At 43.1% G+C, this 15,792-nt stretch overlaps 1 protein-coding gene across 2 annotated transcripts; it reads right to left on the bottom strand.

Annotated features, from left to right (window-relative positions):
- Positions 1-239: 239 nt before the first annotated feature.
- RBBP5 (RB binding protein 5, histone lysine methyltransferase complex subunit) lies at positions 240-14,968 on the bottom strand (the record flags this gene model as incomplete). Of its 2 annotated transcripts, none has more annotated exons than XM_084244858.1 (10): positions 240-265; positions 7,146-7,337; positions 8,753-8,982; positions 9,386-9,455; positions 10,650-10,767; positions 11,655-11,726; positions 11,827-11,980; positions 12,068-12,187; positions 13,539-13,648; positions 14,828-14,968. In XM_084244858.1, the coding sequence occupies 10 exons, from the start codon at positions 14,966-14,968 to the stop codon at positions 240-242; spliced, it is 1,233 nt and encodes a 410-aa protein (XP_084100984.1). The 2 variants fall into 2 exon arrangements, with proteins under 2 accessions (XP_084100984.1, XP_084100985.1); XM_084244859.1 differs by having other exon boundaries at positions 240-268; positions 7,260-7,337.
- Between the last annotated feature and the right edge of the window lie 824 nt (positions 14,969-15,792).

Raw genomic sequence — 15,792 nt, 5'->3', positions numbered from 1 at the left:
TGTCTTCACAAATCCTCATTCCTGAGAGCCTATTTGGACTTATGCTTGAAAGGGAAGGGCCATAAACTCTTCTTCCATAATTCACTTCTTCATTCAAACATAAAATTCACTCCTTCCACCTCCTGGGTGGGAGGCAGAGGCCTTTGTTTTAAATTAAAGTCAATCTCAAATGACTGACCACAGTGTCCAGAGGCCACATGATGGCAACGCAGGGAAGAATGAAGAGACTTCGAGGGTCTTCATAACAGTTCTGAGATCGCTCCCCCTGCTGAACAGATCAGAAACAAAGAGGTTTCTTTTAGCATCAATTTAGACCAGTCACTCACAAGAACAAAAACGCCGATGGATGCTGATGACAAATCACAGATACACACGGACAATGAGATTCCCCACCTTTACGTTATGATCTCCCAGTTGCTCTTTGCTGAAGAAACAATCCAAATCCCCACCCCAAGACTGTTAAGTCCTGCCCCGAAGGGTGGGAAGGGGAGGTGCAAACTGATCAGAGTTCCCCACATTTTCTAGGCTGCTAACCATTCTCCAAGGCATAATAAATAACACCTTATAATCTGAAAAGCATGTTACGTAAAGGAAATTCTACATCTTCTAAGGGTTCTACATCTTCTAAGCTTTCAACTATTTGGCTAATTCAGTCACCAAATGTTTAGTAGTGAGCAACAAACCCTTTTCCAAGCATCCTGTTCCCTAAGTCATATTCTCATTACCTCAGAGTCCTAGATACAGTGAAATGTTAATGAAAACTACTGCCCACATTTCAATGCACTTAACTAATCTATAAATAAAATCCTAAATAGTAAAATCAAATGAAAACTTCCCTGATTATTCCATAGAAGCTGTTCAACCTCTGAGGGACATCCTTACATGGGCTTCTGTGAAAGATTAACTACAAAGTGTGAAACGGGTACAAGGTGAGGAAGACCCTCTCAGACGCCATGTGGAATAGGAGTATACACCACTTGAAGGCAAAGTGGTTAAAAAAATAATTGCCCAAGTTATGAAAGTAACCATTTATAAACTTTGTTTTGAACCTGATTTTTAAAGAAAAATCATAGCTGAAAACTGGCAATAAAATACACTATCATTTGCCAAAGAGGCTGTATCATTTGCCAAAGAGGCTTAAGTCACGAGACACAAACACTCCTGGATGCCATGTTGTGGAAAACGAATAAACCTCAGAGGGTCCAACAAGATAAAAGAGTATTCAGCACGTTTTTCAGCTCTCTCTCAACATAAACACCATGATGACTCCTGATTTAATTTTTTAAAAAAAATTCTGAGAAAAATCTACTCCAAGGTTCTCAACACCTCGACATCAACACTTTTAACTACTTCCTGATTGTCCCCTGTGGGAACAATTTTTAATCATTTAAAAATGAATACAGCTTGGCATTTTATTATTATTTTTATTTTTTTAAAGATTTATTTTATTTATTTATATAAGCACTGGGTACAGTCAGAAGCGTGGGAGGGTGAGAGAATTCACCAGAGCCAGAGGGGAGAGAAAATCAGGCAGACTGACGAAGTACACTGCTGAGGGGAGCAGCGGGCGGCAGAAGAGGTCTGCGCGCCATGTGGGACCCTCACCCAGTGGTCGGGGATCAAACTGGCGCTGCAGAGGCTGCGGGCAGCTTTGCAACCCAGCACTCAACTGCTGCGCCACCGGCGAGGCCCTAGCTTGGCATTTTAAAGTCAAAATCCTGATTGGAAGATAGTTTCATCACAGATTGGTGGCTTCAATAATGGGCACTCAGGATGACTAGCAAATCACAATATGCTGACTGGCTGCGGTCAGCTGGGATTTTTGTTTCTCACCCTATCCATGTGGACAGGCCAAAAAGAAAAAAAAGAAAAAGGAAAAAAACAGCTGTGAGGCACCAGGCAACAAACCAACACCAGAGCAAGCAATACCATGAGAAGGCTAAGACACACAACCACAGCCCAGGAGGAGCCCTCCAGGCTTATTAAAAACCCGCCCCAAGGACAGGTTGTTATTTTGTTACAACATGAAGAAAATTTCCAGTAATACAACATCAAGAAAACGAGCATCTCCCAATTGCAGCCCAAGCCAGGGTTTCTCAGCCCAGGCCTAAGAAAATGCTGAATGTTGATTTTCCATTATCTTAGTCAGCTAATATCACACAGAATGAAAAACAATCTATAATCAGTCAAGTGATTTTAGCAGGGATTCAGATATTAGTCTTTGAAAGACTGACTGTTAAGAAAAAGAAGACAGGGCCTCCCCAGTGGCGCAGCGGTTGAGCGCTGGGCTGCAAAGCTGCCCGCAGCCTCTGCACCACTGGTTCGATCCCAGCCGCTGGCAAGGGTCCCACATGACGCGGCAGACCTCTCCTGCCATGCCCGCTGCTCCCCTCAGCAGTGTATTTCATCGGTCTGCCTGTTCTGCTCCCCGCTCTGGCTCTGGTGAATTCTCTCACCCTCCTGTGCTTCTGACTGTACCCAGTGCTTATAGAAATAAATCTTAAAAAAAAAAAAAAAATTAAAAAAAGAAAAAGAAGACATGTGCTTACACAACACCAAGCATTCATAACAATCAAATTCAGGAGGCAAGTGAACACGAGCAGCAAGCAGGGCACCACCACAGAGAGGCAGTGTGCATCCGAATGAGGAAAATCTGCACCCCCAGGCCAGGCATCTCTGACTGCTCTGGACTTTGTCATCCCTATAGACCCAGGTGACCAGCAACCCCTTCACGTACATGAGAGGGCCCGGCTTTGTCACGCTGGCTACTGGTGTTTACGGCCAAGGACCCCCACTCCTGGGTAATCCTCAGCAATCACAGGGCAACCAGGACACGGGTGGTTCTGCCCATCTCTCAAGCTTCTGTCCCGCGGACTGCCCTCTGGAGAGGGCCTGATAACCAGGTAACTGAAGGACTCTGCTAGATGGTGCCGACTATGCTGACCTGGCCTTTCTGAAAAGTCTGAAGCTCAGCGTTACCCTCATTAAGCTGCACTGGTGGGTCTTCACTCATCAAAAAAAGGGTGTCTTCATAGATGTGAGCCCACTGCTGCTACCAATATCGATAAACTGTTTGACAGGGAAGAATGTTCTGGAGTCCCAGATCCCAGGTGAACAGATTATTTCTATAAAGGACTATACATGTTCCAATCTCCCCCTGAAATACATAATCTCCTACTGCAACATGCAAACAGACTTTAACAGCTTTGTCGGGACTAATCAGGGAACAGTAAACGGTTTTTATTAGTAAGCAGTCAACTGCAGATATTAACAGCTCTCTCTGACTTACTCAGTAACACAGCCAACACCTATAATCCTACCTTTACAAAATCTGGCTCTAATGCGGAAGTCTGGAGGCAGAGGGGGTAGTTTCACAAAGCCTTGAGTCTAACAAACAATCCTCACACTGAACTGATTTGAGAAGATGGTTCAGCCTCAGGATCAGGATTCATTTCTCAGCATCTGGAGGACATTCTACCATGACGGCATGCTGCTTTTTATCGACACTCTCCAAGGTGTGGAAGAACATAAGATTCAAATTCCACTGTGGCCTTGGACAGGGCATGGGAAAATCAGTGGCAGAAACCCACTAGTCCCTGCGTGCTCTGGGCCTGCCAAGCTGACCATGGTGATGAATGAAGCCCAAACCCCACCCAAGAATTCCACTCAAAAGGCTATAGCTTTTGATAGCCATTATCAGTGATATCTGGCTTCACCACTGCCACAAAGCAGCACACCACACTGTGCTCACTGACAGCTGGACGCAGCCCTTCTGAGAAGTTCTGGAAACAAGCCATCAGGCTTCACTGAAGTTTATCAGTGGTCCTGCTCCTCGACACACTCTGGAGTTTAATGTGGCCAGTTCAGTTTTGGAAGTTTCCATTCAGGAAGAGGCCAAGGAATCAAGGCCAATGAGAAAATGGGAAGGAGAAGTACAGACTGTATGGGAGGACGCAATGCTGGCGACACTGAAGGGCTGGTTGCAGGGATTTCTATGCAGCTTTTTGTCTGTACTTGTCAGAAAATACATCACCCTGGTCCTGTTATGTGAAAGTTTCCTCTAATTCATTTAAAGGGTGGAGCTGTTTTTTAAAATAGTTGCTTCTAAGGTCCACCAATTCAAGTGCCTAATAAAAACAGTATGGAAAGCAAAAACCCTGCTTGAAGCACCCTACTATTTCAAAATACAAATTCTAGCTTTTTTGAAAAAAGATTTATTTATTTATGCATGCAAAAACTGGGGTACAGGCCAGAGGTACAGGGGGGGTGAGAGGATTCCCCAGAGACAGAGCGGGGAGCAGAATAGGCAGATCAAATGAAATACACTGCTGAGGGGAGCAGAGGGCGAGACAGGAGAGGTCTGCTATGCCATATGGGTTAGCTCCCTGGCAGGGGATGGAACTCACTGCGGACAGCTTCACACTGCTGAGACTTAACCCTTTGCACCAGCAGGGGGCCCCCAAATTCTAGCTTTTAGTGAGGCCAGTACCTTATCCCCAAAGGGAGTGGGAATAAACTAATAGCACTTGATAATGGCATCCAGCCACTATTCCTGCAGAATTTCTGAAATGCTGGTATGTACAAATACTAAATAAAATATGTGTTCTACATAGAGTTCAAAATTTCACTGCAACCTGTATTCAGTATTTTGAGAATGTCATGGAGTTAACGTCCCAACATATTGATTTTGACTCTCATTTAGACATTTTTGAAGCTAAACTCAGAAACACCACCCTGTACACTCTGAGGTGTGAAATCTTACAGTGCTTTGTGGTGCCTTGGACAGAAACCCCATTTGGAAAACATCAGATATATTTAGTTACTATTAGTGGCCACATCAACATAATTAAAAGGTGAGATCATTGTATTATTGAAGGGAAAATGAGTTTTCAAAACAGTAAATGGTCTCTTTACTATACATTTACTATGATAGAGCAGATGATTAACTGCAGACAGGTTTTAAAGAAGCTGAGAAGCAGGGGCCTCCCTGGTGGCGCAGCGGTTGAGCGCTGGGTTGCGAAGCTGCCCGCAGCCTCTGCAGCACCAGTTCGATCCTCGGCTGCTCCCCGGCCACCGGAGGAGGGTCCCACATGGCGTGCAGACCTCTCCTGTCGCCCACTGCTCCCCTCAGCAGTGTACTTCGGTCCTTCTGCCTGCTCTGCTCCCTGCTCTGGCTCTGGTGAATTCTCTCACCCTCCCGCGCTTCTGACAGGACCCAGTGCTTGTATGTATGTATGTATGTATGTATGTATGTATGTATTTATGTATGTATAAATAAATAAATAAAATAACTCATTAAAAAAAAAAAAGCTGAGAAGCAATAAATTCAACATGCTTCACCACATTTTAAATGAGCCTGAAACATCGCAACTCTTTGGGCCAGAAAAATCCGTTTAAACTTTAAATCATGTTTCTTCTGTAGAGACATCAGCTTGAGCAAGAAGTGGGCTACAGAAGGATCATTTCTATTTTTAGACAATAGCTGACCTGCGACCTTTGTTGGCAATGTCCATATAACTATTTGAAACTATTTAAAAATAGACAAAGACCTAACCTCAGGGGGACTGCATGTGGAGGTGGTGACTGAGCTTCAGTGGAGCACCATAAATGTCGTCAGTGTGGAAAAATGAGGTAGGATATAAGGCTGTGAAAAACTAAAAGTCTAAATCTAGCAAACTTGAGGTGGAAGACTCAAAATGATGGGTCAGTGAGTCTGTTCAGCTTCTCTGTATAAGAAAACTCATATTCACAATGACTGAATTAAGGGCATGAACTTAAGGATTCTATTTAGCATTCAAGTTCATACCAGCGCATTTGGATTAACCCATTTAAATTAAAATTTTAAAGTGAGTGTAAAAAACCTGAATAGAAACACTGACATTTTATCAGTCCTACCTCTGAGTCTACTGGCCTAGTCACAGAAAACTTACAGCATTGTATTAACTAAAGCAGTGCTTACATCAACACAAAGTCTCCAAAACCCAAGAATAATTTAATAGAAATGAACTAATCTGATGAATATTTTCCAAACAAGAGACTGGTTAGCCTGGGTCACAATTATTTGACAGGAAAGTGAAACTGTTTTCCACCTCCTAATAAGAATCCCTGTATGGGGCCTCCCCGGTGGCGCAGTGGTTGAGCGCTGGGTTGCGAAGCTGCCGGCAGCCTCTGCAGCGCTGGTTTGATCCCCGGCTGCCGGGCGAGGGTCCCACATGGCGTGCAGACCTCTCCTGCCGCCCGCTGCTCCCCTCAGCAGTGTACTTTGTCACTCTGCTTGTTCTACTCTCTGCTCTGGCTCTGGTGAATTCTCTCACCCTCCCGCGCTTCTGACTGTACCCAGTGCTTGTATAAATAAAATAAATAAATCTTAAAAAAATAATAATAATAAAAATAAAAAAACTTAAAAAAATAAGTAAGTGAAAATTAAAAAAAAAAAAAAAGAATCCCTGTACTACGGAGAAGTGAGAAACTTACTTTGAAACAAATTCACTGTTTTTCAAAAGGATTAGATGTTAATAAGCTATCTAGATACAGCTAGTAGTTTTCCCTTTTTGGTAATCTCCTCCTATTTGGAAGAACAAACCCCACATCTCCCCTCACACGATGGTTCTACTCACAGCCTCACTATTGCTCCTAGACTGCGAGGAGGGAGAACCACCACCTCTGGGATTTGAACAACTGGGTAGAAAGAAAAGACACTAAAGCTAAACTGTTTCAGGCTGGATAAAGCAAGCTTACATCCCTGGTTATCAGCCTGGCTTTTCTGTTTGAAGCAAAACAAAACAAGCAACTTAGGAGCAAATACAAGCAAAGAAATGAATTAACTCAGGGGTTCTTACCCTTTCATGGGTCACGGGTTCCTACAGACATCTGATGAAGCCATGGCTATCTTCCCCACAAAAATATTCACCCAATACCCTGCATACAACACCAGGGGAATGCAGATCCCTTGAAATCTATTAACAGGCCCAGTGTGTGGAGCCACTGAATTAAGCCAAATCTGGCAAAGCCTGCCTTTGATGGCAGCTTAAAACACAGAGATTATCTGCCACTGGGGAAAAAAAGGAAGAAAAAAACACTAAATGGAGTCAGGAGCTGTACAAAGCAAGGCCACAAGCAAGCCACAGCGCTCCCAGTGTCCTTACCTGTCAAGGGCTGGCTGAGTTCCGCCTGCACTTTACCCTTCGCTGATCCTTCCAGAGGTAAACCTCTGTCCCCTTTGTAGAGTTTCGGTTTAAATGGAGAATCTTTCTCTTTACCTTTTGATCCTTTAGGCCGGCCTGCTTGCTTCTTCTTGGATTTGCCATCCCCCTTCACACCCAGTAGTGGATGGACTTCTGTAAAAAGACAGATAGGGATGGAAAGGAACCAACACAGCACCAGTCCCAGCGCCCACCCGAGCACACAGCACACCACTGTCCGGGAGCAAGGAATGCTGCTCTCACATCTCAGATCCACTAGCACAAGGGGAAAAGTTTGCTGTGTCATTCATTAAAAGGTATGGAGAAGTGGCTACTGAATGAGAAATAGCTGCTAAGCGAAAGAGCCCACAAGGCCAATAGTTCACACCAAGTCACAGCAGCTGAAAATTGAAAAGGAAGCTGAAAGAAATCCCCGATACCCTCTCACACAAGTCAGAGGAGAATTGCACGCATACACTGTCTGGCAAGAACAGAAAGGGAATGGGCTTTGGAATTAGACAGATCAGGATTAGAATCCTGATTCCATTACTTTCCGATACCCCAGGCAAGCGAAATAACCTCTCAAACCCTCAATTTAAGCAGGTATAGGGTAAGTAAATGATATAAGGCTTTTTTGCCTTCCCGCCATTAGCATTGGATGGATGTGCAGTCCTGAATGCATGCCTGATGGCGGGCACCTGGAGTAGGGTGTGGGCATATGTAAGTGGGTACACCTGGGCTGAGACTGGGCTTATAAGGGTAGCATCACGGGGATGCCAGCGTAAGAGCAGAGCAGCGAAGGCCATGAGAGAATGCCAGAGAGTCCAGAATGAGTTAAGACCTGCTGGGTGCTGGGAGGCCTGCCAGCCTCCCAGCACCCTGGCACCCCTGCCTACCGTGTACCTGGTAAATCCCAATAAAAGCCTGAAAAAGCCACTGAGGGCTCCAGAACTCCTCCTTTACCCCGTCTGCTCAGGTCACAGAGATCCTGCCCTGAGCCCTCCCACCGCTACAGCAGGGATAGTAAAACCACTTGCAGAGTTGATGGAAAAGTTAGCAATGGCCTATAACCCATACAGTGGTGCCTGAAAACAGAGTGGGCACACAACTGAAAGAACAGGGAAATGTGTAGCTGAATAACTGAGCTGTAATTAGCTAAAAGAGAAAGATGTCCAACAGCACGTGCGCATGCATGCACACACGCACATGCCCTCCTGATGCCAAGACATTATAATAAAGGCTTCCAGCACCAGATTGTAAAAGCAGGTAGGAAGAATAAAGATTGCCCATACATGACTAAACTTTATCATCTAATAAAAGTGCTCCACAGGGGAAAAGCAGGAAAAGGACGTTGCTGAAACAAACTCCCAGGCAGACGTTACAAAACTTATGTTATTTAAGTAATGTAAGGCAGGATTTCATTTTAAAAGAGAAGTAAAAGCAGATGCAGTTTTACAAAGGTGCAAAGCACTATAAGAAAAAACAACTTAGGGAAAACGTTTTTTATGGAGCTACAGGCCATGCTGGGGGGAGCCGTGGCGGGTGGCAACGCGAGCGGCGGCGGCGCTCACCGTCGTTGGGCACTCCTTGCAGTTCTATGTTGGTGGTTTTGGGTTTCTTCTTGGGTGGCTGGGCCCCGTCTGCTGAAGACTGCCTCTTCTTCTCTGAGCTAGCCCCTTCATCCAGCAGGGAGGTTTGCACTGCATCCGGTGGGGGGCCGTAGGGGTTTTCTTCGGGGTCCTCTACCTCAGGGGCAATGGGTAAATACAACAGAGCCTTTGAATCTTCCAGCTCTTCATCACTATTTGGAACAGGATCAGACAAGGGATCGGAAAAAAGAGGAGACAGTTGCTTAAACCGTGAACCCTTCCTCTGGGGCAGAACCACCTACAGTAACCATAAGCAGCAGTGTGGAGGGAGACTTTATGCAAGCCAAGAGGGGACACACGATTCATGAAATCAGTAGTAAAATCAATAGCATGAATGATTTCAGCTGCTGAAGACTGTTAGGGGGAGGGGGTGAAGTTCTTGTACACCAAAGGAGGTATCTCTTCACACTCGTAAGCAGAGGGGACTAAAAGAACAGTCGGGGGAATGAGCAGTGTGACAGCAGACACAGGCGGGGCAAGCAGCCAGGGGCCTGAGAGAGCGGGGCACAACAGCAGACAGGCGCAGCAGCCCGAGGCCTGCGCTCTAGGCCTCACCTGCTACAGAAGGCGGCGATAGGGTCCACACTGGTGACATCCACTTCTTCATCCTCTGCAGCATCAGCACCTGCAGGACAAACACAGCAAGGTGTGAGATGACAAGCAAAGCTGCCATTTACTAACAGTTTAAGGATTTCCACAAACTGAAACTCAGGAGAAACGAAGGAGGGAAACGAAACAGTTCGTTTTATCATTCAAAAAACATGTGCTGAATTTCCAACATGTGCCAGGTACTGGGAACAGAGCGCTGACCAAGAAAGTTAGGAGTGCTTCTTCAATAAAAGCTTCATTGACTAATTAAGGAGAGCAATACAAACAGATTATTTCAATCCATAGAGTAATTGCCACAGCAAGAGTGCATGCAATGTGCTAAAAGATGGGGAGGAGGGCCAATTTCTGTGGGAATGTGGGAAGGCATCACAGAACATAACAGTAATACCAACACAACCCAGAATCACCTGCACCCCTGAGGCTCTTGCTAAAACATAAGGAGTATGTAGCTGTATGATATTACACAGTGAGGACCGGCAATTTCAAGCTGGAGAGCGCTGACCTCAATCCAATTCCCTGATTCCTGGCACCATCAAGGGGTCCAGTAGATAATGATGTGGCACTCTTTACTCACTGGCAATGCCAACCAGGCACACTAAGCAATCATACACATGAACCCTTACTAGGTTGAAGACTCTGTGTCAGGTACCAGAGGATAAAAAGTCAGAGCTTTATTCGCAAGGAGCTTCCTATATAGAGTTCAGAAGAAATAAAAATAAAAACAAACATGATCGCAACCATGTGTTTTCATGAATTATCTATCCCCCACGAACCTAAGAGGCAGATACTACTATTTCCCCTATTCTGCAGAAAAGGAAATTCCAGTGTAAAGACTATTTTGCCAAAGGCAGCCTGACTTGAGAGCGCATGCGCTTGACCTTTGTCATGATACCGGCTGAGCACCTGGCATCTGTGGGTGAACTGCCAGGTGCTGCACGTAAACCCTCATTTTATCATCTGCAATTAATCAGCAAATACAGAGTAAAATGTTAAGAGAGCTGCTTGCACCCCTGTAATGCCATGTAAGCCCTCAGTGGATGCTCTACAAAAAAGATTCTCAAAACACTGTCAAAACTGTGTAAGCTTAAAGAAAAAAGTGACCCTTTAGACCAAGTGCAGAAGGAAATTTTCAACACAAATTAAGAAAGATTACTGAGTAAAGCAATCATTTTTCCTTTGGGAATTTCTATCTGCAATTGTGATCTGTTACCTGTCTGCTCAGGCTCACTCTTATCTTCATCTTCAATATCAAATTCTGATTCCCTCTCCTCGTATTCTACATTTTCATCCAACTCTTTGAAGTCTGGGGCAAATGCACTCCAATTTTCCTACACCAAAACAAAACAAAACTACTTACCCACATGAGAAAGCAAGTCTATAATCTAGTCTATAATCTAAACATTAATGATATAAACAAAAAGTTTGAGCATGAAGAGACTCAGAATTCTGGGAGCAAATTTGGCAAGTAATAAAAATCAGCTACACACAGGTCTTACTCTCTTAAGGTTATTTCCTATTTTAAACATTCCAAGTTATCAACTTCAATTCTTCCATAAATAACTGCCTTCTTTAATCTATTTAGGATATAATTATAAGGTAAAATGTCAAGTATTTTAATGATACACTCCAAATATAATTAAAGGTGCTTCAAAATGAAAACGAGATGTAAAACAGAAACTGAGCTGAATGAAAATCTCAGGTAAGAAACAGAAAAATTAACAAAGTACACTAGACTTTCTCCCTCACAACAGTAAATCAGCTTTGCACCAAGACCTTCCCATCAAAGGCAAAACTAAATGTACTGAACCTGTTAAGTTACACAAATGACATTCAAAATAAAAATAAAGTAACAGCTTGCTTACTATCTGTAAGACTCTCTGACAAAAAGAAAGGATATTTAGTTTCTTTTTTTTCTTTTTAAAGATTTATTTATTTATACAAGCACTGGGTACAGTCAGAAGTGCGGGAGGGTGAGAAAATTCACCAGAGACAGAGCAGGGAACAGAACAGGCAGAATGATGAAGTACACCGCTGAGGGAAGCAGCGGGCGGTAGGAGAGGTCTGCGCGCCATGTGGGACCCTCGCCCGGCGGCCGGGGATCGAACCGGCGCTGTAGAGGCTGCGGGCAGCTTCGCAAGCCAGCGCTCAACCGCTGCGCCACCAGGGGAGGCCCGGGTATTTAGTTTCAATGCAATTAAACCAGAAAAATACTTACCACTTGATTTTGTGCCCAGATGGACACCACTCCACTAGAAATGGATGCTATGATGGGCCGGACAGGATGCCACTAAATTTTAATGAAGGAAAGAAAAATCAGTTTTGAGGATGGATCCAAAATTTTCTGTATCACATAAGTAACAACAGCAACTTCTCATTCTTCTACTCACAGCTACATCCAAAAGGAGCTCGCCCCTTGTCCCATGGAGAATCTTCACCAGGTTGCCAATGCTCTTCTCCCAGATGTACAGGGCGTGCTGTCGGGCCGAGCCTGCCACTATGTACTCCCCGTCCCCAGAGAAGCAACACTTCTTCCACGGCGTCCTAAAGGACAAAGAAAGTGCCCGAGGGGAACCTGAACCCGAGCACAGCTCAGGAATTCTCACACATTAGTCGAGGTGCAACACATACCTATTTACCAAATCTTGCAATTTTTGCATAGGCTCCGGCTCTCCATCTCTTCCACAGGTTAAGATTTCTCTGCCGTCGTAAACCCTGATGATTCGATCCGCTGTGTTAATTAAAAAGCAACTACAGAAAAGATAAAAAAACCAACACCAGAGATCAAAATCTGTTCCCGTTAACATTTTCTATTACTATCAGTTACTTAGAACGGTACCTAATAAACGGGAAAGGCTCAGGATAATTCTAAGTAGTACAGTAGAATATTTCTGAATCTACTCGTCACCTCTGACTAAAATATAATCTCAAGTGAGAATATGATTTATACTTCCTGTGGATTCCTGAGCCCTTTACTCAAACTAATCAGTATTTGACTGAGATCCAAGACCTCTAAATTGAAACCAACACGCTCAATTCACTGGTTAGATATATATAAAGACTGCATCTCTCTGGCCTAATTTACATACAATATACCCTTCTTAGTGAGTTCACAATGTCATTTTAAAATGTTCGTTTTATTAATAACATTAGAAATATCTAAAATACATCATTTTACCACCTTCTTACAGACTTCACTGCATTATTACATCTCAGTTCAAGAAAATTTTGAACACGAATGTACATCCTTCAAGTATGTGTGTGAGTTCCTTATACAAAATAGGATAAATGTCATGTCTCTTACTATTTTTATTTCTGTTAACAGTTCTACTTCTAGCTGGGTAACCAAATTTAACAGAAAGACATCTGAAATTAAATGGTAAGTAGATTTTATGTGAGTAAAGTATATTTTTAGCTACTATGTGAATTCTGTAACATCAATTCTGACTGTAACAATAGCTCATCTTCCCACAGAACTGATCATGCCAGGCAGTCTGGTTCTAAGCGCAGGCCACCCAGATGTCTTCAAGGTAAAGGACCTGCCTGACAACTGCCACATTAAGAAGTCACTGCTGGTACAACACATTTCATTCTCAGAGAATGAGAATGTCTAGTAACTTTAAGTAAACTTTTAAAAATATTTAAGTAAAATATACACAAAAACTGAATCTCTTGGGGCCTCCCTGGTGGCGCAGCAGTTGAGTGCTGGGTTGCGAAGCTGCCCGCAGCCTCCGCGGCGCTGGTTTGATCCCCGGCTGCTCCCCGGCCACCAGAGGAGGGTCCCACATGGCTACCTCTCCTGCTGCCCGCTGCTCCCCTCAGCAGTGTACTTCGGTCCTTCTGCCTGCTCTGCTGCCCGCTCTGGCTCTGGTGAATTCTCTCACCCTCCCACGCTTCTGACTGTACCCAGTGCATGTATAAACAAAACAAACAAATAAATAAATAAATAAATGCCTCTATTAAAAAAAAAAAAGAAATAGACCTCTTTGGATCATAACAAGATATTTAAAAAAAAAAAAAAAAACTGAATCTCAATTCTACTGCATCTGCACTTTACTCACTTTTAAAGCTGCCCCTAACAATAGACACATGCTTCACTCACCTTCCTTTACGGGCAAACTCTATTGACTTAATGGCTGTGGTATTGCTTGTTCCAGTTGTTACTCTGAAGGAAGCAACAAGATCCTGAGAATCTGTTTTTAGGACCAAAATCTAAAGTTTAAAGGAGGGGAAAAAAGTAAGTATTGTGATAACTTACAATAATTAGATCTGGCTTTCTCTTTCTCTATTCCCATTTAACCTAATTAACTGGTATTGTCTTTCACCTCTTCAAATAAAGAACTATGCCTTAATGTATTTTTAAAACAATGTTTAGCATCACTCACAATCGTTTAATAGTGAAAGCAATCCAAGTATCCATCAATAGATGAATAATGAAAAAAAATGTAATATATACATACAGTGGAATATTATTCAGCCTTGAAAAGGAGAGAAATTCTGGCACATGCTTCAATATGGATGAATCTTGAGGACATTATGCTAAGTGAAATAAGCCAGTGTGCCCCCCGCATACATACACACACAAACACTGTATGAGTCCACTCATATGAGGTACTAGAATAACCAAACCCACAAAAACAGAAAGTGGAATGAATGAGAGTTGCTGTGAGCTGGAGCGAGCAGGACTAGGAAATTACTGTAGCTACTGTGAGCTGGAGCGAGCAGGACTAGGAAATTACTGTGACATGAGTACAGAGTTATAGCTGTGCGAGATGAAGAGAGCTCTAGAGACAGATGGTGATGGCTGTACAACAATGTGAATGTACTGAATGCCAGTGAACTGTATACATAAGAATGGCTAAGATGGTATATTTCTACATTTTTAAAAATTGCCACTCTAAAATAACCACGAAATTTTACAATCCACGTGCCCCACTCAAAAAAGAAAAAAAAGCAAGACACCTAATATAACTACAAATTCTCTTCAAAAATGACCCCAAAGGTTCATCTAACCTGACTTCTCACCCCACAAAACTATAGACTAAACTAAGCTGGCCTGAATTAAATGTTTACAGATCAAGATATCAGACATTTTCATGAGCAGAATTCTATTTGATGACATGATCTTTAAACTTTATAATTCAGTATTGACTCTTCATTACTAGCATCTAGTAAAGGTTCTTCCATCCTTTTCTAGGTCAAATAATCTCTGACCACTCTAAATCCAAAAATATAAATTATTATTAAGGCATAAGAGAAAAATAGGCTACATGAGCAGGGGCGGGAGGCAGGCTGAATCCAGGAATAGACATTTCCAAAGGAACAGAATGGGCAATATGCAGTGAAGGACTGCAGAGGATGACTCTGTTTCTTCACAGTTTCCAGGCTTACCTTGCCTTTCGCATTTCCTGTATAGATATATTCCCCTCGCCTATCAAAAGATGCAACCACATTCAAATCAGAGTCGTCATCGACCGGGAGAACAACATGTCTGGAATCTGAAAGGGTCAACATGACAGGAGCAGATTTCATGGGACACACGAGAACCTTGTTCCTGCATAAAGATAGGAATAGGACACTGGCTATTGCTTTGGTGTCAGAAGGCTAATTCTCTGTCCCTTCCCTGATTCCAATCCACTTATCCTCATCAACACTCCCGCTCCAGCAAACTTAAAATAGTGAAAAAGCCTAAAATATAATTCCCCCTAAATAATAGGGGAATGACTGAGGAAAGTTATGGGATCTTACCTTGACAAAGTAAAATATAATCATTAAAGATAAACCTGAAGACATAGCAAACTAGTAAATTATGTATGGAATTAAGTAAAAAATTAAAATACTGATTAACACTACAAAAAATACTTATCTATGAACATCTAATATGCATAAATGCTGTATGAGCTGTAAAGCACTATATAAGCTTTTTACTTAAGTAACTTAACCAAAAGAGAACCCAGAGGAATAAAATCAGCTGTGTCTAGGTGATGAAATGGTTGGTCGGTGCCTCTTTTTCTTTTTTTTTTTTTTTAAGATTTATTTGTATTTATTGATTTATACATACAAGACCTCAGGTGTAGGCCAGAGGTACAGGGGTGAGAGGATTCACCAGAGACAGAGTGGGGAGCAGGACAGGTGGATCTACTGAAATATACCACTGAGGGGTGCAGTGGGCAAGACAGGAGAGGTCTGCTGCACCATGTGGGTCAGCTCCCTGGTCGGAGATGGAACTCATACCACAGTGGCTGGTGATGGCTTGACAGCGCTGAGTCTTTAACCCCTGCATCACCAGGGAGGCCCCACCTTTTTTTTTTTTTTAAGATTTATTTATTTATACAAGCACTGGGTACAGTCAGAAG

The sequence above is a fragment of the Talpa europaea genome (assembly GCF_964194135.1).
Source record: "Talpa europaea genome assembly, chromosome: 10".
In the NCBI taxonomy this organism is placed as follows: Eukaryota; Metazoa; Chordata; class Mammalia; order Eulipotyphla; family Talpidae; genus Talpa; species Talpa europaea.
This window is presented reverse-complemented; position numbering and strand designations above follow the sequence as displayed.